At 35.1% G+C, this 24,122-nt stretch overlaps 1 protein-coding gene across 3 annotated transcripts in view; it reads right to left on the bottom strand.

Moving 5' to 3' along the window:
- Positions 1-1,016: 1,016 nt before the first annotated feature.
- The window catches only part of Man1a1 (mannosidase alpha class 1A member 1), a 169,685-nt gene continuing 146,579 nt past the window's right edge, over positions 1,017-24,122 (bottom strand). For all 3 annotated transcript variants that reach the window (XM_078019317.1, XM_078019319.1, XM_078019318.1), the window contains exons 9-13: positions 20,992-21,107; positions 13,829-14,048; positions 12,889-13,061; positions 4,098-4,213; positions 1,017-3,726 (exon numbers count right to left, since the gene is read on the bottom strand). In XM_078019317.1, coding sequence (XP_077875443.1) covers positions 3,600-3,726; positions 4,098-4,213; positions 12,889-13,061; positions 13,829-14,048; positions 20,992-21,107 — 752 coding nt within the window. In that variant the 3' untranslated portion in view covers positions 1,017-3,599. The remainder of the gene's footprint in view (positions 3,727-4,097; positions 4,214-12,888; positions 13,062-13,828; positions 14,049-20,991; positions 21,108-24,122) is intronic.

Below are 24,122 nucleotides of genomic sequence, written 5' to 3'. Positions count from 1 at the left end.
GGACACTTAGTCGGTGACCTGATCTTGGAACAATGGTTTTTCCTCAGGAGGACATGTAACTAGCTGGAGGGAGGCTTTAACATATCAGGCCCTCATCTTCCAGGTGCTTATGTGTTAGATAAGGCTCCCCATGGTTTCCAGTGGGCCTTCCTTATCTTATTCCTGCTCACTCACTCCTGGCTGACTAGCTACCTAAAAGAATAAGCTATACTACATTGGAGAAAGAGAGTTCTAGGTGGCAAGAACTGCAACCAAAATGTCTGAAAAAAAAGTACAAAATAAAATTATAAAACCTAGAGCAAGGCATGGTGGTGCTTGCCTGTAATCCCAGAATCTTGGATGGCTGAGGAAGGAGGATTGCAAGTTCAAAGCCAGCCTCAGCAACTTTTCGAGGCCCTAAGTAACTCAGTGAGACCCTGTCTGTAAATAAAATATAAAAATGATCTGAGGATGTGGCTCAGTGGGTAAGAGGCCCTGGATTCATTCCCCCCCAAAAAAGAAATAAAAATTTAAAACCTAGGCTTTTTTCAAAAGTTCCTGGAGGCCCTCCTGTGGCCCAAGTTGTTTTCTACTAAGCCTCTCTGAACACCCCAAAGTTATGAACCTCTCTCACCTCTGAATTTGTACAGCAGAATTTAACTTGTAACATAACACAACTACTTGATGTTTTGTCTTGTTTTAGGGGTGGGGTGGATTAGACTGATGTCCTTGGAGTGCAAACTTAAGAGCATGCATTAGACTTTATGCCATTTTTGACACTAATCCCTGCCTCTGCCCTGCATGTCCTGGTATTGAACCTACCTTAGACTCTTAATAAAGGAACATGATTAGCCAAAGGCCATGTACACAAAATAATTTGCAGTGTAAAGTTTTTAATGGGAAATATTTCCTTGCAAAGATTTTCTAGGTATTTTACAAAATTGCTATTAGGATCTAATTTCTGTTTGCAACTGTATACATTCACCCCTAGCATATGAAAACTTAGTTAAAAGGAAAAAATATAATACAGGAGGAGATATATTAAAAGACTTTATTCACAATAGAGAAATCTTACAAATATAACTTTTAAAAATTATGTGTCAATCTATTATGCTTCCCATAACATTAGAGATTTATATAAAGTTGTATATGACAGAATGGATTTATGTACAAATCAAAAACAATGTAAAAAGTGGGTAATACACATGAAAAAGTCATGATAAAGAAGTCATTGAGTTCTGTAAATTGGCATACAACTTACATGTGTACTATTAAGTGCACAAAATATATCAAAAACATATTGCATAAACACAAAATTAAGTGTTATTTTAATTGTTCATCTTTTAAGGATGTGAATACATATATAAATTCAACTGCACAATTTTGTTGGGAATGAATGAAGGACAGTGTCTACCTAGAGACTTCAGTTGTTTAAAGTAACACAAAGTATAATTTTAATTAAATTACATTATTATAGTATTAATCCCTTGTATACATTTTTGGTGCTTTGGATCTTCTGTTAAAAAAATCCAAGTTCTAGAACTGAAAACACTTCTTGCCACTGGCACAGCAACATGGAGTACAGATTCTTGTCTACTTAAACAAGGACACAAAAGGTACAGTGTAGTGTGCGTACACACAACCTGATTTTAATATCCTATCTGCTGCAGAAATATGCGTGTTTCTTCAAATAAAATTGAAATGAAAAAAATTATTTAAACGGTTGATCCAAGGACAGTGATGTGAAAATTATAATCTAAATACATATGGCCTAATTTTGGCAGTGATTTTTAATATTTTACCTTAAAGTTTTTGGAAAAAAGAACTTTTGTTATCCACTCATTTCAGTAGGCAGGCTGAAGACATGGGAAGTTATTTTGGGTCACAGAGGCACATTTATGTGGTCATAATGATGCGCTAAAGAATCTTTTTAATTTACTAATTTCACTAATTTGTTCTTTGACATATACTAAAGTGCAACATTGAAAGAAAATAAAAGGTGGTTTTGTAAGACAAAGGAAATCTTTGGAAACACTTTCAAAAGCTGAATTAGCTAAGACTATTGTCTATTGATAATTAAGAAAATAATTCTCTTAAAAATACTAGGTTGGAGTTAGATGAAATTGCTGATATTAGAGTTTTTAAACTACAAATGCAGCAATGTCACATGCTTCAGCCTAATCCATGGGGTTGTACTGATTTACCTGATCATTGAAACTGAAAATTTAGATGGTCAAAGCCTTTGTACCTTAGTTGTGCATCATCACATTAGCCCACTCACCGTGCCAATATGATAAGAAAACACAAAGATGTCACCAAATTCTGTTCTTGAGAAAACCATTCATGTTTCAACACTTAAAGTTTATAAGAAATATATAATTATTTTGATCTGCTGCAGATCAAATTTGGGGAATTGAGAGTGTCCTTTCCTATATGTTGCTTCTAAGTTGGAATCTTTACATAGAACTTAGCCATAGTAGATACACAATATTCTTATTTGACTAAGAGTTTATTAAATTTTCCTTAATGGACAGTGAATAGACAAATTGGCAAAGCTTCCTTCACGAAGTCATTCCTACTTTTATAAACTGAAATGAAGAAATTTACTACATTTGAGAAAGGGCCATTTTCATGTCTTTTCAGCAGAATGGAATTCTTTCTTCTTAAGAGAAAAATTAAAAAACGAAAGGTAAACAAATGAACTAATAGGTACACGAAATTCTCACCCTTTCTTTCAAAACCAAATTTCTTTACATATTCAGTTAAAAGCAAAAGCTAGAACATTAATAGTTGAATTGTTTCCCTTTAAAAAAGTATAATTCATTAATAGCAGAGCTCACCTTGCTATGTGGTATGGAAGAAATCAAGCAATACACGATCCAGAAAGATGACACAGGGCATTAAAAGTAAAGAAAAAAAAATCATAACTCAGGAAACACTAATATAATTAACCAACAAAAATATACTGCAATTGGAATTGCAGTTCCCATGAAATGAGGTCAACATGAGATGATTCTTCTGGGATGACTTTCTAATTTGAATTACAATGTGAATGAGTATTTTAGAAGACATTCTATCAAAGAACGATAGACCCGCATAAGGAGGCTGTCACAGTTATAAGATCTGTCTCTGGTGGATAGACAAACCAGATTAACATAAAATCAAAAAGGAAAAAGCTTTTTTTAATATTTAATTTATTATTATGGCTTTTTGCAACATGGCAAAACATTACAGCTTAAAGCGATATCATCTCCTCATAGAGGAGGAAAAAGTTTTGCAGTCAAATCAAATTGTAATTAAGAGGTCATTGGTATACCTTTCTATTAATTTAATGAAAATAATATCACAATTTTATGAACTCCAGAGATAAGAGGTTACTTAAGAGAGAAAAAAAAATACAAACAAAACGTGTGGATCTACTGGCTAGATAATAAAGGAATAAGAAATTTAGGTCCATTTATGCCTATGATAATAAACATAAAAGACTGCAAAACAATTTTAGAACTTAGAATAATCACAGACCTATTGATAAAAGTTTATCATGTGCCTGGATACCATAAAAGAAATTATTAAGGTATGCAGTGAAGGGAATGAAGCAGAGTAAAATATAAAATATATTTTTATTTCTCTTTGACTTCAACTTCCTTTTTATCTTCACGGAGTATAGGAAGAAGATGTGCCTCAGTATTGAAGATCCAGTGCTCCAGTGGAAGAAGATCGTCATCAGAAAAAATTAAGTACAAATATCTGGAGAGAAAAAAATGTGAGTATATTGAGCCCCAAGAGACCATGTCAGGCTGTAAAACCACAAAGACACAGTGAAAACCCCCTCAGCGTCTGTACTCATCTTGTGAAGCATCCTGGACAAGTCAAGCCTATCAGAACTGTGGGGGATATCCTCATTAATAGGGAGTAATTTACTCTGTCCTTGGGTGTTAGTCTACGAAATCACACAAAGCAGTCTCAAGTCACTGAACTTTGGAATGACTGGAAACACACCTGTAAGCAATCACTGTCGTGTGTGGAATGACATTTTGAATTAGTGTTCACTAAAGACGCCTACAAAGAAGTTCTGTCAGGCACATCAGTCATATAGTTTTAGAATGATTTTTACTTACTTTAGTGTCTCTGCCAGGAAGAAACTCTGCTGCACGTCATCATAAGTTTCGTAAATGAAATAAACATCCCTTAAGCCTGAATAGCCTCCCTTCACTCTGCAGTGATTTTCCAGGGCCTGAATTATGAGAAGAAGGGGAAAATTCAGTAAATGATTGTCAATAAATTATATTATTAAGTTGTTAAATTCTGATAAAACAAAGATTCAGATTAAATGAAAGCTTGTTAACAGTTTCAGGGGAAAAAAATTAAAAACCATTACGCAGAAATATAAATAAAATATGAAAAGTCAAAGGACATATGGGCAATATATCTTATCTAATGAGAAACACTTTCATTAGTTTTAGAATAATTTTTCACTTATTTTCACCATTTTGTCCTATGGTCTAGAGTAGGATTTGGCAAACTAAAGACCACAGGATAAATGGCAGGTTGTAGTACAAAATAAGAGTTGCAACAGGGACTGTATGGTCCCAAACAGTACTCTCTGGGTCTTACAAAATAAATTTGTTGATTCCTGGTTCAGAAAGATTATTGATGTCAACCGGGATTATAAACCACTAGTTGAGAAAGTGCACTGGACCCCAAACAGCTGCTACTGTAGTCAACATCTTATTTCTTTAAAAAATTGATTGTAGGGTGCTAATTAATGATAATGATGACAGGGTTAGAAGAACAAAATGGAAGGCCATGAGAAAAATGGGGCTGGTAACTATTTCTAAAATATACACCCTCTTCCAACTTTATGGATGTGTGATTGACAAATATGAGTTGCATATATTTAAGATGTACAATGTGATATTTTGATGTATCTACACATTGTGAAATGACTACCACAATCAAGCAAATCAACATGTCTACCACGTATCACACACTTGTTTATTGTTGTGTGTGTGGTGGTGAGAATACCTGAAATCCATTGATACATTATTGTTATAGTTATCATACTATACATTGGATCTCTACAACTTATTCACCCTATAATGAAATTTTGTAACATTTGACCAATTGATCAATATCTCCCTTTCTTCTCTACCCTTCAGTTCTTTGTAACTACCACTGTGCTTTCTGCTTCTGGTTTTTTTTTTTTTTTTTTTTTTTTAGGTTCTACATAGAAGTGGTATCATACAGTATTTGTCTTTTTGTGACTAGCTAATTCTGCTTAGCATAATGTCTCCCAGGTTCATGCATGTTCTTGCAAATGGCAGTATTTCCCTTCTCTCTCTCTTTTTATTAAGACTGTATAATATTCCATTGTGTATATATATATATATATATATATATATATATACCACATTTTATTTATTCATCTGTTGATCGACACTGTTTCAATATGTTGGGCTGTTTCAATATGCTGATGGACACTGTTTCAATATGATGGGCTGTTTCAATATTTTGGCTTTTGCGAATCAATGAATGTGAGAGTACAGATATCTCTGATTTCCTAGAAGTATATACCTAGAAGTAGACTGGATTTTACAGTAGTTTTATTTTTAATTTTTTGAGGAAACTTCATACTGTTTTTCATGATGGTCATACCAACGTGTCACCAAAATGAAGAGGGGTTTTCTTTTGTCCACATTACTGAGAACACTAGTTATTTTAAATTTTTTGATAGTAGCCAATAATAGGAACAAGGTAGATTCTTACTATAATTTTGATTTATTTCCCCAATCATTAATGATATTGAACTTCTTTTCATATATCTGTTGGCTATTTGTACATCTTCTTTGGACAAATGTCTATTCAGTCCTTTGACCACTTTTAATTGAATTATTACGTTTTCATTATTGTTGTATGAATTCCTTATAGATTTTGGATATTATATCCTTGTCAAATACAGTAAAGTCTCAATTAATAATGGGAATATGTTCTAAGAACTGCACTGTTAGATGATATCATTGTTGTATGAACACTAAGAGTGTACCTACACAAACTAAGAGAGCTATCATCCTATGTTACCCATTATAAATGTGGTCTACCCTTGATGCAAATCCTACATATGGCTAAAAATATTTTCTCTAGGTCACTTTTTCACTTAGTTGATTATCTCCTTTGCTGTATGGAAACTTTTTAATCTGCTGTAGGCCCACGTGTTTTATTTTGCTTTTGTTGCCTTTGCCCCAGTGTCAAATTGAAGAAAAAAAGAAAAATTCAAGACCAATGTCAGGGAGCTTTCTCCCCAATGTTTTCTTCTGTGAGTTTTATTTTTTTCAGATCTTATGTTTAAATTTCAATTCACTTTGAATCATATTTTGTGCTGTTTGGACTTTGAGATGACACTGCTGGTTTTGCTAGATACCCAAGCGTATTTCCCTTTAGGCAAGTTATTTTCTGTTCACTACATCCTATTAATTCTATCAATTATATGGTAAAACAAAAATTCCCATTGCACAAAAATTGCTTTCTGAAATTTGGTTCTAGACTATGCAGACAAATAACAAAGTTTAAAACTAAAACTTTAATATTTATTATGAAATAAAAAAACTTACTGTTAGTATCCCATGTCATTTTTATTTTATCTTTTAGTTTCCTTGAATGACTCTGTACCTCCCTCCCCTATCCCTCTCTCTTTTACATGTATAGTTATATACTATTTTTTTTAAAGCACAGATTGGGTTTGCCATATTAATTTAAAAAAATTCCTTGGCTAGAAAAGGGTTTTGGAAGAAAATAAGGCTCTAAGAATAAGGATCCAGAAAAAAGGAAAGAGAAGACAAGGAGCAGCCCTTGCTGCTCATGAGAAGGGACGCTGCACCAAGAGCTCAGTTTCTGTCTTTAGACACTGATAATGAGGGTATCGATTTTTTCACATCTTGGTTGCAGAGAAGAAAGAATGTGAGTCCATGAGGAAAAGCATTTAATTATTAGGTTAAAGAAAATCTAATTAGTAGGTTATATGAATAAAGAAAGAAAATTTCTCATGATTTGGTACTTTTAAAATCCTCCAGAAAAAGGAATAATCAACCTAAGAAGATGCTTCAATTACATTCTAAGATCCAGACAATAAGACAAATCAGAGATAAGACTGAAGATGGAAATTCTTAGGTCCTTTTTCTTTTTTCCATCATTCCTTTTTTTTTTTCCCGAGAAAAGAACTTTTTGATAAAAAGCCAAATATCAGATACATGGAATAGGCCAAAAATTATTTGTAAAGGAAAAAAAAAATCAGGATTTAAAAGAAAGTGGCAAGCTTATTACATACCATAATGAATCCCTGTTTCCAGATATTTCCTTAAAACTCTTTCAACCATAAAGACTTTTCTGGGTTGTTCCCTTGAATTTCCTTGGTGATCAGCTAATGAGAGAGCCAGGCATGATAAACAGCCTTCTTCTTGTTTATAGATATTTAAGTTCCTTCATTTGTGAAGAAAATAGATGCTTTGGGTTGCAGACAATGTTCAGACGCCTTTCTTTCCAGTTCACCCTGTTCACTCTTTTTCCCCCATAGTCCTCACAGAATCAAGAACACAGTCAACTTTGGGGGTGAGGGGGAGAGCAAATCCTCGGTTCTGCATTTCCTAACTTGGCCTCAGAGGTTCCCTGATCAGGTAATGGGCATCTTATCAGCACAGGCTTATAAGAATAAGTAAGAATAAGACAAGGTGAAGAAGTGCCAGTGTCAAAGTAGCCTTGCAATTTTTCAGTTTTTGAAGCTTTTAAGTAAATTAAAAATAATTTTTAAAAAGAGAAAATGCAAAAGAGGCATTCTTAACTTTGAAGAGATGAGATACCTTCATATCAAAAGTCTAAATTTCAAGGTTTACGAATGTGAAGCTGGGGACAAGGAGCTTTCCTGGGCCTCCATCACAAGCCAGATTGAACCCATATCTCAACAGGGGAAGCAGTCTTGTGCCTCAGCACAGTGTGACCAGATCATGGGTTCTGTAGTCTGCTGCAGGGACTCAGGCTTTTGGCACAGGGATCACCTGGATGTTGTGTAAATGATTATATTATTGGTAACCATATGTGGCTTGGATGTGCTAATCACAGAGAAGGGGATATAGGAAGATGGCTAAATCTCTGAACAAAATACAAAAGACAAATTTGACCCCAAGTTACCATATTTTGGGTTTGGAGGGGCATGGTAAAAAAACAGCAAGCAGCATCAGTTAAATCCTAAGTCAGAAACCATGATTGTGAAGACAGAGCACTTTCTCTCATTGACCAGATTAGATGAATAACTAATCCATGGAGATTAAAAAAAAAAATAATGCTGCTAAGGCTGTCTGCTAGAGTTGGGTTTAAACTCAGGGGCAGAAAACAGAGAATCCAAGTGCATGAATATATCAAAAAGACTTTGGATTTGCATTTCTCTGACTGCTAGCGAAGTTGAGCATTTTTTCATGTACTTGTTGATTGATTGTATGTCCTCCTCTGAGAAGTGTCTGTTCAGGTCCTTGGCCCATTTGTTGATTGGGTTATTTGTTATCTTATTGTCTAATTTTTTGAGTTCTTTGTATACTCTGGATATTAGGGCTCTATCTGAAGTGTGAGGAGTAAAGATTTGTTTCCAGGATGTAGGCTCCCTATTTACCTCTCTTATTGTTTCTTTTGCTGAGAAAAAACTTTTTAATTTGATTAAGTCCCATTTGTTGATTCTAGTTATTAACTCTTGTGCTATGGGTGTCCTATTGAGGAATTTGGAGCCCGACCCCACAGTATGTAGATCATAGCCAACTTTTTCTTCTATCAGACGCCGTGTCTCTGATTTGATGTCAAGCTCCTTGATCCATTTTGAGTTAACTTTTGTGCATGGCGAGAGAAAGGGATTCAGTTTCATTTTGATGCATATGGATTTCCAGTTTTCCTAGCACCATTTGTTGAAGATGCTATCCTTCCTCCATTGTATGCTTTTAGCCCCTTTATCAAATATAAGATAGTTGTAGTTTTGTGGATTGGTTTCTGTGTCCTCTATTCTGTACCATTGGTCCACCCGCCTGTTTTGGTAAAATTACATACAAGAGGAAGTGAGGGGAAAGGGAAAAATAATACAAGGGGGAGAAATGAATTATAGTAGAGGGGGTAGAGAGAGAAGAGGGGAGGGGAGGGAAGGGGAGGGGGGATAGTAGAGGATAGGAAAGACAGCAGAATACAACAGACATGAGTATGTCAATATGTAAATCAATGGAAGGGTAACTGATGTGATTCTGCAATCTGTATACGGGGTAAAAATGGGAGTTCATAACCCACTTGAATCAAAGTGTGAAATATGATATGTCAAGAACTATGTAATGTTTTGAACAACCAACAATAAAAAAAAAAAAAGACTTTGGAAACTGGGACTGAGCCTGGGGAGGCAGAATCAGGAAGAGGAAAGCGAAATCATTGAGAGTCAGAATGACCACATGGAAAGGGTTAGGTTCAGGTGACTACAGAAAAATATCTGGAGAAAGAAAAAAAAAAAAAAAACAGAAGGAAAGAAAGAAAAGAAAAAGCCTTACTTAGGGGATTGAACTCAGTGGCACTCAGCCACTGAGCCACATCTTCAGCCTCTTTTTGTATTTTATTTAAAGACAGGGTCTCACTGAGTTGCTTAGTGCCTCACTTTTGCTGAGGCTGGCTTTGAACTCAGGATCTTCCTGTCTCAGCCTCCTGAGCCGCTGGGATTACAGACGAGCACTACTGCACTTGGCCCTTACTTAGGCTTTATCCTCTACTACAGACCAGCAGACATGACTTCGTAATTTACATGCATGTGCATGGATAATTAATTCCTGATAAAGCTCATCTGTAAGTTGTCAGATGTTAAATTGCAAGAAATGTAATATAGTTTATTATGATACTGAGAAAAAAGCAAAAGAAATATCATTTGGAAGTTACTTCTGTTACTTTTGTGAGTTCACAAAAGCTTGGACACCTTGATTAGTGGATTTCTGTTCACTGTGGAGGATGTCTCCAGGGTTTTCCTGCTGTATTACATACTTTTTCATATCTTATTTGACATTGTTATTAAGATATTTAATTAAGACATGCAAATCAGATTTATGAAGTGTGTCAGTGACAGAAGGCTGGGAAAAGAGTATTTGGAAGATAGAAGAATGGTTCTTCACAAAGTGAAAGAAGAGTAAACCCAAACAGGTACTGAGCTTAAGAGATGTCTCAATGGTAGCTAGAATAGATAACGTTGTTTGACCATAATTTCAGGATTGGCCAAGGGTTTGTAAATGGACTAAAAGAACAATTGACTTCAGGCTGAGGGACATTTTTTCACAGATTTGAAGGACCACAGTTGGAAACCAGAACACAGAGAATGGATAAGAAAGTAAAGAGATGGCAGAATGTGCTGTTTTCAGATAATGAAGCAACTGAGATGTAGAAGAGAGTCCACCCCTTCCCCCAACCCATAGCTCAGAACAGTGTAAACTGGCTTCAGAGGAGCAAATATTTAACACCTTCAGCCATTCAAAACCAGAATGAATTACTTTATCAGGTAGTACATTCTCCTTTGTTGCAGACTTCTTGAGTTGATGAGGAATAGTCATCTGGCAAAGACATGGCAAGGAGTCGTCGTTGAGTAGAAACACAAACTAGGTGACTCCCTATGTTTTAATTTGGATCCCTTAAAAATGGAAGATGAGACAAGGTTGGAAACAGGAAGTTGAGGAAGTGATATCAGGAAGTGAGTGGAGAGAGTGAAACAGGGACAGGAGTAGAGCAAATGAAATATATGGGGTAGGGGCTCACTCTTGCTGGAAAACCCTCCGAGAAACTAATATTGCAGAATTCTTTTTATTTTTTTTGTGGTGCTGGGGATTGAACCCAGGATCTTGTACATCATGTAATTATTTTTTAAAGAAGGAAGCCCAGGACAGTTATCCATAAACATTAAAACCTTATTGGTTGAAGGCTGCTTCTGGGGCTAACATCCCCATCTAACCCAGACAGTCAGCTGCTTAGGAAAAAAATTCTTCCTCCTTCTCTAACATGGTTTCCAGATGTAGTCTTTCAGGTCTAGGCAGCCAGACTGAGTCTAGGTCAAAAACAGCTCAGAAGCACTGGCTGCTTGAGTCTGGAGCTGCCAGGTTACAGGGGTACTGTCTGCAGGGGCTGCTGCTGGAACAGAAGACCAAAGGGATGTATCACAGAAAAAAAGCAAGTGCTGCCATGCCTTCTAAGGCTTCTTGCTCACCATTATATCTCAAGTTCCAGCAGAAGTTACTGGAAGCAAAAACAGGGGGAATCCTGTGTTATGTTATGGGGAAACACTTTTGCATCTTATGTTATACTAAAGAGCTGATATGAGATAAAAATCCTAACACCCAAACCAACCTTTTTATTGCACAAACAAGTCCCTTGAAGAATCAAGCAAACCAAAGCTTCCTGCCCAGCTAGCAACAGAGATCTATTTCCTCCCATTTTTGATTACATCTCTTTCAAACATTTCTCACATTTTAACTTCTATAAACTTGTGTGTCATGTTGTAATTGGTAGTGTTGCTTGCTCTTTCTTAACGGCATATTAAATAATGATTCTTTTTTTTTTTTTTACAAATTATAATGTATTAGATTTGATGAAGTATAAGATGTGACTTAAATTCATAATTCAGTTGCTGGTAAATTCAAGACCAAATAATTCCCTATCACTAAAGCTTAGGTGAACTTCAATTTAAACACATTTTTTTCAGAGAAAAAATAAAACAGGAATTTAAAGAAATTGGAATTACTACTGAATGAACACAATTAGAAAACTTTGCATTTTTTTACTTAAAATGTTATTACTTAAAATGACTGATGATTCATGATAAGACACAGTAAGTGAAGAGGATAATAAGCAAGATTCATCAAAGTCTTTCCAAGATATTAGTTAAATTCCACACAAAGCCAGTATTCATTTTAGATTTCCTGAGAGAAGTTATTCCTAAGGACAGTTTTTAAAGAAAGCTGACTGTCTAACAAAGAGCATTAGAGAATGAGACTGTAATTAAAGCAGTTGCTTGTTCTTATTCCCCGAATTTCCTCCCACTTCTTTGAGAATAATAGCTTTTAAAATTAGACATTGTTTGATGCATATCCTGGAGGGCACCTCCTCTGGCCTCTAGCACACAAAATGTCCAATAGGTTAGTTTAGAAAGAAAATACACCATATTTAGCAGGAAAAGACCCAGGAGATGACAGACAATTAAAATGACACACAAGAACACATGACAAGTTTACAGATACTCAGACATATCTGCGAATAGTAAAGGAATACTCTGTGACAAAGTAATTTTTCTATTTTGAGACAGGGTTTCACAAATTGCCCAGACTGGCCTCAAACTTGCCATCCTCTTGCCTCAGCCTTCCCAAATAGTTGGGAATCATAGGCGAGTACTACCATTCCTGGCCAAAGTATTTCTGCTGTAAATTCTTTCTAAAAGTTAATCCAAGTAGCTAATTTACTCTGAAGTAAAAGTGTATACTATCATTTAAAGCCCCAAGACCAACTCAAAAAAACATGTATCTGTGCAATTTCTTAAAACAGACAAAACAGGCGTGAATATCCCCAACTTGCCAGCAACCCTTTCTGGAAATAAGTGACCATTTTTTTTTTCTGTAGTTATGGGAACGTAATGTTACATATCTTTGTCATTACCCAGTCTAACAATAGTATCCTTATATCACTGTTTTATAAAGCAAAACTGAAGCCAAAGGGAGGGAGGGACTTAACTGGAAATATCCAGTACTAAATGAAAAAAAAAAAAAACTGTTGAAAGCTTTACATAGAAAAGTTGAGTTGCCACATTTATAGGTACTGGTGAACATTTTTCATTGAGACACTGATCTGTAAGAAATATGCAAATTAAAGCCTCACCTCTACAGCTTCCCACGCCCATTTCCTGTACTTCGGATCATGAGTCAGTCGCCACATATACATGTAAGTCTCAATCACTTCTGGTCGTAAAATGTAGTATTTTTCATTTTGCCTTGTAGCAATGGCTTCGACACCACCATCAAATCTGAAAGCTTCTGGTCCCAGTTTCATAACTAAAGGATATGCAACAGGTTAACAAGGATAATTGTTTGTACAATGCTTTGTGTCTATAACTTCAATAGGACTAGAAAATACTTAACAACATTCAAGACAGATTGCCTAAACAATCATTTTTTTTGGATTAGTTATAAACATTATATGATGCACAATATTCAATATACTTCCAAATTTAGTCTTCTAAAAGAATCAACTTCATAAAATAGTAACAATTTTGTATTTTTTTTTTCATTTGACCCCCATTTACTGAGTATCCATTAGGTGAGCACAAGGCACCATAATACACCTTACAAGTTAGCTGGAAACTCATTGGCTAAGAAATCCGACATTTTTGTCACAAAAGACCAGTTATTTAATCTTCATGCTTCAAGCTCATGGTTTTTAAAAAGAAAGCCAGCCAGATTCATAGTCTATTTTATGGGAAAGATACGTGGAAAGTGTTAATACTGCCTTATAAAATGGTTTCTTTTTGTACTGGGTCAGAGACCCTTACTCAATGTTTTTGAGCTAAAGCAAGGGTCAGTAAGTTAGGCTGGCTTAGTCTTTAGGCCTTGATTTTTGTTACTTGGCAAACTAATGGTATATGCTTTTAAGTATAAAAGCAGTGCCTTTTAGAGTAAACATATAAAGACATTAATTGTGGTCATCTGTTTCACCAAGCCCAGGGGATATTCTTTTGATGACTACAATGACAAAGTTCCTTACCAAAATGAACTCAAGGAATGGGGGAATGGATTATAAATGAAGAATAACATGTACTCACAGGTGCGGTTATAAGATTCATGACAGGTACGTGCAATTTCAGCCCCGAGTTCAAGGTAGTGTTGGGACAGGGCTTCAGGTGCTCCATCTGCCCCAAGCGCAAACATGCCTCCAGCAAAGCAGGTAAGGTGACCCATCTTGTGTTCCAGGAGGCCCCCTTTCCATTCAGCGATGTAAGTCAGTCCCCCGCTAGACTTGCGGATTAAGTGGGTCTCAATGGCCTGAAAGTAACACTTGTTTTAACATTGTGTAATGTCTTCTCAAATTTATACTAAATTCTACAGTATTATTATACTATGAGTAAAAAATGACATATAGTTTGAGTTTGGTGTTACAAATCCAATTTAACCATAAATGTTACATCATTGTTTTCGGTGTGCTTCTTCTAGCTAATGCCCTTTTTAGTTTGATTAGTTAGAATGTACATGGTTGGGCCAATGATGTCAATTTTGTTTCGTTCTGTGACCAAATATATAATATGTTATCCTCAAAACCCAAAATCCATCCCCTTCTCAAAGACAGGCCCCTGGTGTGGTAGAAACAGTTGGCATTTTTATGTTCACAAATGGTGAAACACCTCAAAATCCAGGTCTTACTAGAGATGATGAATAAAGCATACTTTTAATAGGATCTAGGCTGATGCCATTACTCTTTCTTTCCTTCCTTCAACCTGGAAAGGTAGCAAAGTCGAGATGCAAAGAGGGGCTATTCTAGGGTTAGATTAACTGGCTTCAAATTCTTGCCGGGACACCTCTTCTGAACTCTGTGGGTAATTTGCTCATTATAGCTCTAAATCTCAGTGTTCTTATTCATATAACGGGAATAATACTATCTACTGAGAGGAGTCTGAAATATTGTATTTATAAAGCAGTCAGTTTGAAATTGGCATTTGGTAAAGGTCATTTGTCATCATTTATATCTCCAGTGTGGTAACTGTTGAGTCAAGTTCTTTCCTAATCATTCTACTGAAAAGCACTTTAGTGTATAATAAGTAGATAATTTTAAAAGAGAATAAAGATCTTTAAATATGAGAGAAATGCTAACATTTACAAAAATGACTTACAGGGAGGAGAAGAGACCAAAGGAAGGTACTGAAGAATGAGATTGATCGAATTGTTATATGCATGTACAAATATGGAATAATGAATCCTACTATTACCCACAATTATAATACACTGATTAGAAATGAATAAGAAAGGGGCTAAGGTTGTGGCTCAGTGGTAGAGTGCTTGCCTAGCATGTGTGAGGCACTGGGTTTGATTCTCAGCACCACATAAAAATTAATAAATAAATAAAGGTCCATCAACAACTTAAAATTTTAAAAAGTGAGTTAGAAAATATATTTTACTTCTGCTCAAGGACTGATGAAATTTTTTAAAACTAGATGAAGAAAAAAAGAAAATAGAAATAAATCTAGACAGAGAAATATAATAATCCTTATATTTTAGAAAACAAAAATAAAGTATTTGGTTTATATTAGTTTCCATTTTCTCTAACAGAAAGTGTTCCCTCCATTATATCACAGAAGGAAACAGGCCATGATTGTGTCTATACTTATCACTACTATCAAAAAAGAAGGATTTTATTCCTTGGTATTTATTGTTAAGAATTAAAGTCATCGTGCCCCAGGGACACATGCATACTCATGTTTATAGTAGAACAATTCACAGTATCCAAACTATGTAACCAACCTGGGTGTCCTTCAATGGATGAATTAAAAAAATGTGGTATACATACCCAATGACATTTTATTTCACCATAAAAAAAATTATGCCACTTGCAGGAAAATGAATGGAACTAGAGACCATTATGTAAAGTGAAATAAGTAAAACTCAGAAGGTCAAGAGATATGTTTTCTTTTTCTTTGAGAGAGAGAGAGAGAGAGAGAGAGAGAGAGAGAGAGAGAGAGAGAGAGAATTTTAATATTTATTTTTTAGTTTTCAGCAGACACACTATCTTTGTTTGTTATGTGGTGCTGAAGATTGAACCCGGGCCGCACGCATGCCAGGCGAGCGCGCTACCGCTTGAGCCACATCCCCAGCCCCATGTTTTCTAACAGAAAGTAGAGAGGCAAAAGGAAAAGAGAGGTGGGGAATAAAATATGAAAATGAAAGAGAGATCAATAGAGGAAAAGGACCAAGGGGTGGAAGAAGGGGAAAGAGGTGGGAAGCTCTGGGGAGTGATACTGGCCAATTATACTGTTATATTGTGTGCATGTATGAATATGTAACAACAAATCCCATCATTATGTACAACTATCATCGATAAAAATATGGAAAAAAATAAAAAAATTAAAACATAAAATAAAATGAAAGGAGGTTTAACACAAACACAAAGAAGGATTTTCAGGAAGCATACTTGGGAATACTAGATAGAGAAGAATGAATTAAAATGAATACACAAGTAGATAAAATCTTTCTACCTTTATTAGAAATAAACAAATGAAACCAAGATGGTTACAAAATAAATGAACATGGTACTGTGCTCATTAACTGTGGTTAAGCTAATTTTATTGATGATTTAGTTATTACATTAATATTTCATTCTTATTTAATGCAACTGAACATCTTAGCTATTTACACTTTTCATAACGCAAATTGCAATAAAGTCCTTCAAGCAGATACTTGTTCATCACCCAAGAAATTATTCTTTCTACATGGCAAGAGTAATAGCTTTTGAGCATAGATTAGAGAAACATTATTACCCTGTTATAGATCCTGAATAAAGTGCTATATTATTTTTGGCAGGATTCTGACCAACTAGGCCACTCCCTAAAATAAACTTTAATGAAGTTCCAAGATCTTCAAAGCAATGGTTTTGTGTGGAAATGGGAAAATGTAAGTAAGTATAAAGAATGAAAAATAGTTGGTCCTGGGGGGTTGTGGCTTAGCGGTAGAGCACTTGCCTTGCACTGGGTTCGATGGCGTTGGAGAAGATAATGCTAAGTGAAGTTAGCCAATCCCCCCAAAATGCCGAATGTTTTCTCTGATATAAGGAAGCTGACTCATAGTGGGGTAGGAGGGGGAGCATGGGAGGAATAGATGAATTCTAGATGGGGCAGAGGGGTGAGAGGAAAAAGGAGTGGGCAGGGGATTAGCAAGGATAGTGGAATGTGATAGACATCATTATCCAAAGTACATGTAAGAAGACACGAATTGGTGTCAACATACTTTATATACAACCAGAGATATGAAAAATTGTGCTGTATAAGTATAACAAGAATTGTAATGCATTCCACTGTCATTTATTTTAAAAAATCAATAAAAAATAAATAAATTGGAAAGAACAATTAATAAATAATAAATAAATAGATGAACAAAATAAAGGTGTTGTATCCATCTATAATTTAAAAAATATTTTAAGAAAGAATGAAAAATAGTCTTTAGTGACTCTAATAAATTTTTATATTAAGGCTATGGAGAATTGATTAGAAAGGAACTACCTATTCTGTGGTTTAATCCTTCCATGTTTGAAAAACATCTGTCCAGGTATCATTCACTATGTAGATTCTTAAGAGTGGCCTCTCAACAGGGCCAGAACAACCTGCTGAAATCTCAAAGTATTTTGTTGTTAAACCAACCAAAGAAAACATATCCCTCTGGGATTAAATGGTTTCCAGAATCCACTGGAAGCTAAAACTAAGTAACCATATCTTCAGAAACTCAACTATCCGAATGATAATGGAAGGCATCCTCCCCTTGATAGTGATTTTTTTTTTTTTTTTTTTTTAAATAAGGACAGGGTCTTCCTCTGTTCCCTAGGCTGGCCTTGAACTCCTGGACTCAGAGATCCTCCTGGCTCATATTCCCAAGTAGTTGGGACTATAGATGTATGATGATCTTTTAAAGTACAATTTAGCAGAAAGAAATTTTGTCATATATGACATTGGTACTTCTCAAAATCAGAAGTTTAGTTGTTCTACCTTTTCTCCCTAAGTTGAAAATGTGAAATGGGTTGAAAATGTTTTTGCTATTAAGACAAACAGGAAACACTTTGACTTCACGTATTCTTAATGAATTTTCCTGGTAATGATTTGTCTAAACAGAATACACTAAAGTTGCATGGGTAGAGTTCCAGAAACTGAAAGGAAATATTAAAAAGAATATTTTAAAGCCATCCTTCTTGGAATATTGAGATCTTAAGATTCTAATTTTAAGAGGGCCACCTTAATATTAGAATAATTAAAATGTCTGCCAGTATGGTAATTAGAAGATGACATAGTAGAAATTATAATACATTAAGGATTCCCTAGACAAAACCTGAAATCCTATAAGAAGGAGGAAAAATAAACTTTTTAGGAAGGAGTTTTCTAGTGTTACCAAATGAGGGTAAGACCACATGGGCAATGGGCAATATCCCAATTTTTTTTTTGTTAGAAGACAATCATTTCTTTATTTTTATTTATTCCCACAAAATATAAAAAGTATTTACAGCATGATTTGTGTTGTACAAAGAAGAGATACTTCAAACGAGCATACTGTTTAAAAATACATACATAATGAGTGTTTACATTGTCCACTATATTCTCTTAACCATCTCAAAACAGAATATTTCAGCAATGATTTCCTTTTTGGGGAATTCAATTTTGAAAGTACCCAAAGGTAGTACTGTATATCTAAAAAGCTTTTCCTGGCTGCGCAACAAAGTGAGACAAAACAAGAAAGAGAGAAAAATAAATGGGGGGGAGGGAGGAGGGAGGGATGGAGGGACAGGAGAGGGAAGGAGGGAGGCAGGTAAGTTTGACAAAAAGTCATTAAGACCAAACTTCCCAGCCCAGCTGACTATGAAAATAAATCTTAGTGGGAGCTATGGGAGGAATAGATGAACTCTAGATAGGGCAGAGGGGTTGGAGGGGAAGGGAGGGGGCATGGGGTTATTAATGATGGTAGAATGTGATGATCATTATTATCCAAAGTACAGGTATGAAAGACATGAATTTTGTGAATATACTGTGTATACAGCCAGAGATATGAAAAATTGTACTCTATATGTGTAATAAGAATTGTAATACAGTCTGTTGTCATATATATATATATATATATATATATATATATATATATATGAAAATAAATCTTTCTTGGATTCAAAATAAATAACTAAATTAATAAAAAATAAAAAATCTTTTCCTAATAATCGAGAAGCCCCCTTTTTTTTAAGAAGCAAAATAATGTGTGCATTTATTTACAACCTCTCAAGACAGTTTATTAATAAGGATCCCATTGCTTGTAAGTGACAGAAACCCATGGAAATTAGTGGAGAGGAACAGAGAAATACATTGGCTTTTGAAATATATGACAATTGGAAAACCAAACTATGGGAAACACAATAACTCCAAGAACAAAGTTTTGCCATGAAAGTTTTTCCAGTTCATTTTTTGTCTCTATTTCTCTCTGGCTCCTAATTTGTTTCTGATGTACATCATATGTCCTTAATAAAGGCTGAGCCAAATAAAGGCCAAAGTTCTAGCTAAGGTATTCATGATTCCTGTACATGGAGTAACTAACTATATGTGCTTTGCTTAGTGAAGCTCCCAGTGATCTACCAATAGAATATTCAATCCATTTAATCAAAGTATTTATAAATATAAACTACATTTATGTGCAAACAATAAATCCACCTATGTCAAAATCATCCAAAACTCTTGTCAGAGAGACCAAATTTAGAACAGCAGCTACATTAGTGGCCATTTACATTTTTTTCCTATGAATTAATACTATCAATTGAAAAAAAAGAACAGTTCTAAGCAGTCAAGAAAAAGATCAATTTTCTGAGGATTTAGTCACAATTTAATAATACTATTGAGAAATCTTGATAACGATTAATATTTAAAGAATATATGTGAATTAACCATTCACAATTCCTAACCACAAAGGGACCCAATCCTGCTAAAAATTTTGTTTCTGAAAACTGGGGTACGTGTTCAAGTATTTTATATAAAATAATTCTTTTCTTGAATCTGTTACACTCTGACCTTATTTTAATTTTTCTCCCTGTGTTTCATTGGTAGTGTTTCTGAGTTTACTTTTTACTAGCTACCTCCTATAGACTATACTAAGTAATTTCTAATTTATCTCAGTAACTTATTTCCTATAAATAAATCCTTAAATATAGTATGGGGATTCTTATTCACATATAAATCCACAGTGGTAAAATAAAAAGGGGCAAATGTTGACAAATTTTGGTTTGAATTTGGTGGTCACATAACCTCTCTGAGGCTCGACAACCTTATCTGTAAATTTGGGTGAATATTTAAAGTACTATGAGAAAGAAAACTATAACTCCTTACTTCATTAAAAACACCTGCATATCACACTGCTCAGTACACAGTTTAACACGTACTGGTTCCCTCTTACTCCTCCTGTATTATGATTTTTGAAGCTCTTAATGAGCTTTCCTTAAATACCAGTTTGTTGAGATTTTTATGTGTAGATTTCTTTTCAGTACTGCCCATTTATCTGTGGAAACACGTTTGCTTTGAGATTATCTATAATCTTGGGCAATTTTAATTTAGTCAATTTTCAGAGTATGAATTCAAGATTTTCTCCCATAATTTAATATATAGCTCAAGAAAAGGAACTCATATTCATGAAGAAAGAATACAGTCTTGCTTTTCTTAATGAGGGGATATACTCTGAGCAAGGTGCAGTTAGGTGATTTCATTGTGTGGATATCATGGAGTGTACAAACTAAGCTATGATGTCATTAGGCAATATAATTTCCAGGGCTCACTGTCATATATATAGTCTGTCACTAACTGAAATGTTACGTGATGCATGACTCTTTTTTAGACATATGGCTTGTGAGGTTTGAACCATGCTAAAATCCTACAACTGCTCTATTAGAACTAAGGACATGGGGGCTGGAGATATAGCTCAGTTGATAGAACTATATCTTGCCTAGCATGCACAAGGCCCTGGGTTTAACTCACCAAAACAAACAAACAAACAACAACAACAACAAAACACCAAAAAAAAAAAATTAGAACTAAGAACATCACCTATGATAACTATTGTTACAATTCTATTGGCAGACACTGCACTCTGCCTCACAGGAAATAATTTCGTAACCCACTCATGTAGTATTTCATTTTTTCATTAAAGCTTGATTAATATGCAAGTTATAAGTTAGAGCTGAGTGGCGAAGATGATTTAAATATCAGGTTACCTGAATAGCATCAAAATACATCTTCTTAGCTTCCAGATCTCTCTTGTCAGACATTAACCATGCCTTGAGCAAATATTCATAAAAGCTGTCTCCAAGTCCTCCAACTGACACATGATCTGAAAAAAGAGGGGAATGAATTTCAGAGTGACTCAGCTTTTAATTCAGATAATGCAGCGAAATCACATTAGCAACTAGGGTGCAAAACCCCGTGTCGACGGCAGCTTGTTACATTTGAATTTCAACAAATCTCTTATTTTCAGATATTCTGAAATAAGCAGATGGACTGTGAATTAATGTGATATGCTCTTAATAATTACCAGAGTAGTTCTGAAAACATGATGATAAAAGATATGTCATGATACCTAATTCTAAAAATTTAGTTAAAAATACCAAATTAAAAATGCTTCACAGTATGTATTTCAATAAACTTTTATTTGTTTTATTTCTGGATAATATAAAATTCTGTCAAACCTATGAGTATGAGCAAATCTTAAGAAGTGACTAGTAAAACAAGACACTCCTTAGGCTCTTGCCTTTTATTATTATTATTATTATTATTATTATTATTATTTTATTTGATAAGTTTTCTAGTGCTGTGAATCTGAAAGGTTAAAAACTGATGAGGTGGGGACAGTAAGAAAGAAGAGATGGCAGCAGAAGTATTTCCTCCTAAAGCTTCATTCTTACAATCTATTTCCACTGACATTTATTATGCCCGACACACTGGAAAAACAACCAACCCCCTGTAACTGTAGGCCCATATCTTGAGTTTATAAGCAAGAAAACTGAGGCTTAGAGAAGCTAAATGAGACTACAACACTGATCAATGCCATCTGACTCCACAACCCACACAGGGCCTCATTTTAGGATCTGCCTACATCATAGAATATCAAAGACATATATATGTTTTTTCCCTATGGCTTGAATTAATATTTTTTTATTTTTCAAGCATATTTGTTTATAAACCAAAAAAATGCAACCTATTTAAAACATCATTTCTAGAATTCAGAGAATTTGAGATAAACAAGATAGCCTTTTAAGTTTTATAACTCAGAACTTGTTTATTTTTAAAAAAAGATCCTTAAATTGTTGACATAGTTATACAAAATAAACCATACATATATACATATACATAGAGGGGGGTAAGTATAGGGAGAGGAAGAGGGGGAGAGGGGGAGAGAGGGAGAGGGGGGAAAGAGGGAGAGAGGGAGAGAGGGCCGGGGGCAACTGTTCTGATGCCTTCCCAACAACTCCACTTGGAATTCTATATGGGCATGTAAAATCAAAGAGACTAGATACTGAATTCATTATCTTTTCCTCCTGAGCTTTATCTTCTGTCCAGGTCTCCATCCTCCCATCTATACCCTTAGAAATCTGGTAGTCAATGGGGCTAAGAGTATAGCCCAGTGGTCCAGTGCTTAATTAGCATGCCAGGACCTGGGTACTACAAAAAAGAAACCAAGTAGTCATTCTTTACTACTTCTCTCTTTTGTTTCTATGCACAATGAATTCCCAAACTCTAAATTTTACTTCCCACCTATCTCTTGAATCCATTTACCCTCCCCTCTCCTCACCAGTACCTTCCTGGCTCAAGCCACCACTACTTCCTACTTCTTCTGCCTCTGAAATGTGCAATTACTTTATTTCCTGCTTTCATTCTGGTAGTGTGTGCTATGTCTACTGAAATGTATTTATATTCAATAGAAAATTCAGTTCCTCAGCCATGGTAGTGCTCCATAGCTCTATGTAACTCTTACTACACTGAACAAGAAAGATACAGAACCTTGCCACCAAGTGCAGTAGGCTCTACCAGCAATACCACTCCAATCTATTCCCCACACTAATGTTGCAGAAATCCTGACCAATTACTTGAAGCCCTTCAATTCTGTGTTTCTGAAGACCAAGAAGCCTCCTACAAGCTCTCAATCTTCTCTGTATTATCAGTCTTGTTCCACTTGCTTTCCATTCACTTGCTGTATGGCCCTTCCTCAAAAATATCAGGCTCCATCCCACTTCAGGACTTCTGCCCAAAATGCACATACTTCATATATAGGACACTTCCTCAGAGAAGCCTTCCCTGATGTCCCCACTAGGTTCTCTGTCACAAGTTTTGTGATAACACACATTTTACACACTTGTATTTTCACAATGTGGTAGAACTGTTTTCTGCCATTCCTACAAGATCATGACCCAAGAGAACAGAAACCAGGCCCATTATGTCTCCCAGTCCACACTTGCCCCTACAAAGTATCTTGCACTCAATAAACAACTGACAAGAAAACCAAAATTATTCTAAGCCAGCCTTAAATATTGACTTCTCATTCAAGCTATGAGGGCCATATTGTTAAGTATTGAAATATGCAACTTCCTTATTGCAGAAAGCCTAGAATTACATTAATTAATCTTAATGGGAAAATGTGAGCCTGATTCTCAAAATAAGCAGTGTTTGAAGTGACCTTTACCGTTTCCTAAATAAATCACGGCAGAAACCTCTGACATTTACAAACTAAATAGACTACGTACTATCTCGTCAATAATAAGTCCTGATGTCATAAACATGATTGTAGGAGACAAATGCAAGTGATGCATGGTAAAGCAAATCACTGTCCGGTTACTGTCAAAATAACAAGGCCTAAATGAAGTAATGAGGAATGATGGCCATGATCCAGACGTGTCCTTCAGAGTTACAGCAACAAGAGCTGAAAACCAGCAGCCAGAAGCAGCGTGGTAATTTTTTCCCTTGGGTTATGGTTCTGTAATGGATGGAAGAAACAGGTTTGGGCACTGGGAGATTTTTAAAAAAGGAAAAAGGATTGCGTAATAATATATTTACTTTGATGTTGGTAAATGCTAGTTAACTTTTAAAATGTTTTGCCTATAAAAATTTCACATTTGTTAAAAAAATCAAAATAAAGGGTGAAACATGTCTTTCTGATAATTAACATGCCCCTCACTAAACTTCCCCAGGGCCTGGATGACAGTTTGCATTAGCAAACTGTGTAAACATCTTTGTGGATGTAGGAGAGAAAGCACCTAATTTTTCAGAAGGAAAATACTGCCATTTTTTAAAGGAACATATATGGTATTTTTATTCTAACTGTATATTGTAGTCATGCAAATATTATGTTCTT

Source organism: Ictidomys tridecemlineatus, chromosome 8, assembly GCF_052094955.1.
Source record: "Ictidomys tridecemlineatus isolate mIctTri1 chromosome 8, mIctTri1.hap1, whole genome shotgun sequence".
Lineage (NCBI taxonomy): Eukaryota > Metazoa > Chordata > Mammalia > Rodentia > Sciuridae > Ictidomys > Ictidomys tridecemlineatus.
The sequence above is the reverse complement of the archived record's forward strand: the minus strand, read 5'-3'. Positions and strand labels throughout refer to the sequence as shown.